This window comes from Cherax quadricarinatus, chromosome 88, assembly GCF_038502225.1.
Source record: "Cherax quadricarinatus isolate ZL_2023a chromosome 88, ASM3850222v1, whole genome shotgun sequence".
Lineage (NCBI taxonomy): Eukaryota > Metazoa > Arthropoda > Malacostraca > Decapoda > Parastacidae > Cherax > Cherax quadricarinatus.
In genome coordinates this window covers 8,089,496-8,091,995 of record NC_091379.1, presented here as the reverse complement: position 1 = coordinate 8,091,995, position 2,500 = coordinate 8,089,496, and the positions used below count along the sequence as shown (strand labels likewise).

The 2,500-nt window shown below is 38.1% G+C and overlaps 1 protein-coding gene across 16 annotated transcripts in view; it reads right to left on the bottom strand.

The window, feature by feature from the left end:
• The window catches only part of Pkn (serine/threonine-protein kinase N), a 792,491-nt gene that overhangs the window by 296,887 nt on the left and 493,104 nt on the right, over window positions 1-2,500 (bottom strand). For 15 of the 16 annotated variants that reach the window (XR_011394512.1, XR_011394511.1, XM_070103966.1 and 12 more), the window contains one exon: window positions 1,385-1,489. The exons of the other annotated variant lie outside the window; for it this stretch is intronic. Coding sequence is in view for 13 of the 15 variants with exons in the window: in XM_070103966.1 (XP_069960067.1) it covers window positions 1,385-1,489 (105 nt within the window). In the remaining 2 variants the exon portion in view is untranslated. The remainder of the gene's footprint in view (window positions 1-1,384; window positions 1,490-2,500) is intronic. 16 annotated transcript variants of the gene reach the window in all.

Genomic DNA, 2,500 nt, shown 5'->3' with positions numbered 1-2,500 from the left:
GGATGGCGAAACGTCTACAAATAAAGATACCCAGATGTCGCACATATGTCTAATTCTTCACCTTGTCGGTATTTATGTAGCACTCCAAATAAAGTTGGACGGTGACATGAGCAGTGACATGCTAGCATTCACATAGACATGCATGCTAGCAACCTAGCATGAGCCAGTAGGCCTACTGCAGTCTTTCTTCATTCTTGTGTCATGTTTAATGCCTCTCATCCATTTGCAGACCTACATCACATGTCATTCTAACTCTCATACCAGTACAAGTTTGAGTTAATAGATCTTAGTGGCAGAAACAAGTGATATAATTCCATGCTAAGTCACTCTTAAGTTATTACAATATTAAGTGACCAATTTAACTTGTAACATAATTGTAATTAACTCTTAAATTATACAACAATGTTTAAATGTTAATTAAAACTGAATGCTAAGTGACAGTATATCATGTTAAATGGTAGTTTAACTAGCTAAATATACTAAGCGCTATATAGAGACTATTTCACATTAGCAAGACAGTATCATGTTAAAGTGTCACTAGAAGCAAGTACCACTACTAAAACATAATGAATGACATGACCAACAGTACACTTACACCTCTACATCATACTAACACTATCAACAGTACACTTACACTTCTACATCATACTAACACTATCAACAGTACACTTACACTTCTACATCATGCTAACACTATCAACAGTACACTTACACTTCTACATCATGCTAACACTATCAACAGTACACTTACACTTCTACATCATACTAACACTATCAACAGTACACTTACACCTCTACATCATACTAACACTATCAACAGTACACTTACACCTCTACATCATACTAACACTATCAACAGTACACTTACACCTCTACATCATACTAACACTATCAACAGTACACTTACACCTCTACATCATACTAACACTATCAACAGTACACTTACACCTCTACATCATACTAACACTATCAACAGTACACTTACACCTCTATATCATACTAACACTATCAACAGTACACTTACACCTCTACATCATACTAACACTATCAACAGTACACTTACACCTCTACATCATACTAACACTATCAACAGTACACTTACACCTCTACATCATACTAACACTATCAACAGTACACTTACACTTCTACATCATCATAACAATGGTGTCACCTTAACATGACGCTGAATTGCATTCCATCTGCTGACTGCCTATAGCATCATGCTACATCAAACTAGTATATGCTAAATGACACGCGAGTGATATCAGAAATTGTCAGACACATACAAGGCTAAAATAACACAAACACCTGCAATATTTCCTTCAGGTTAACTAACCAACTGTTAAAACCAGAAGCAAACAAGTAAAATGTATGGTTTACTTACCTCGCCGGCCATGAGGGAGCCGTGCGGCAGGTCAGACCGTAGTCGCTCTAGGGACAGGCGGATGAGGTCCAGTTTATGACTGCTCTCCTCCAGCCTCTGTTGAGCCTGTCACCACAAACACAACACCACCTTAGTAACCTAACATCACACTCACCCGTAACAATCATAACATGTACAATTTAATAAAAAAAATAACATCACACTTACCCGCAGCAACCATAAAGCTCCATTATTTAGCGAGTTTTTTTGTAAATACAACTGAAGAGGTACATCCAAAATTGAGAAGCACGTAAAAAAAGCCTTGATGGTACATGCTGTTCAATTATGCATTAACTTTCCAACTGCAAGTGCAAAAAACAGCTTACTGGAACACAAGTTCAAGGCTCATCCTACCTTAACAGTCATACTTTATTAATTTCATTATTATTTATATTATAGTGAGGGGAATGCCAGAATAATAAGGGTCAGAGTGCCTGGGGAGTGGCAGTGATCAATGGTGAGTGTACATCTAGAGCCCCTCAGCAGCATCAAGGCACCCTAAGAAAGGTTAATTAACCATTAAAATAACTTCAGCCATTTTACGTCGACGGCACTGCCAAACATGCACTTTACGTCGACGGCACTGCCAAACATGCACTTTACGTCGACGGCACTGCCAAACATGCACTTTACGTCGACGGCACTGCCAAACATGCACTTTACGTCGACGGCACTGCCAAACATGCACTTTACGTCGACGGCACTGCCAAACATGCACTTTAAAAAACATCACACACAACAATATTGGTTTAATACAAGCACAAACTTAGATAACTTACGAGTTATTACAAAAGTTGGATATATTTGTAAAGATAGAATACTGAGCTGTTATTTTTAATAATTAGCTGAAAGTAAGCAGGAAAGACGGGACAGGTAGGGTCTTCCTCTTATACACACAAAACACTGCTCATGTTACTCTCATACACCGCTCACCTAACAATGATTATATGACATATGCAACACACGTCATGTTATATACACTCCACAATGTATGCTTCTTAACCACTTGTGATCCGGATTTCCATTTTGATTTTGCATTTGCATGAAGGGTCATGTTTGTGTAAGGTTAGGTCAATG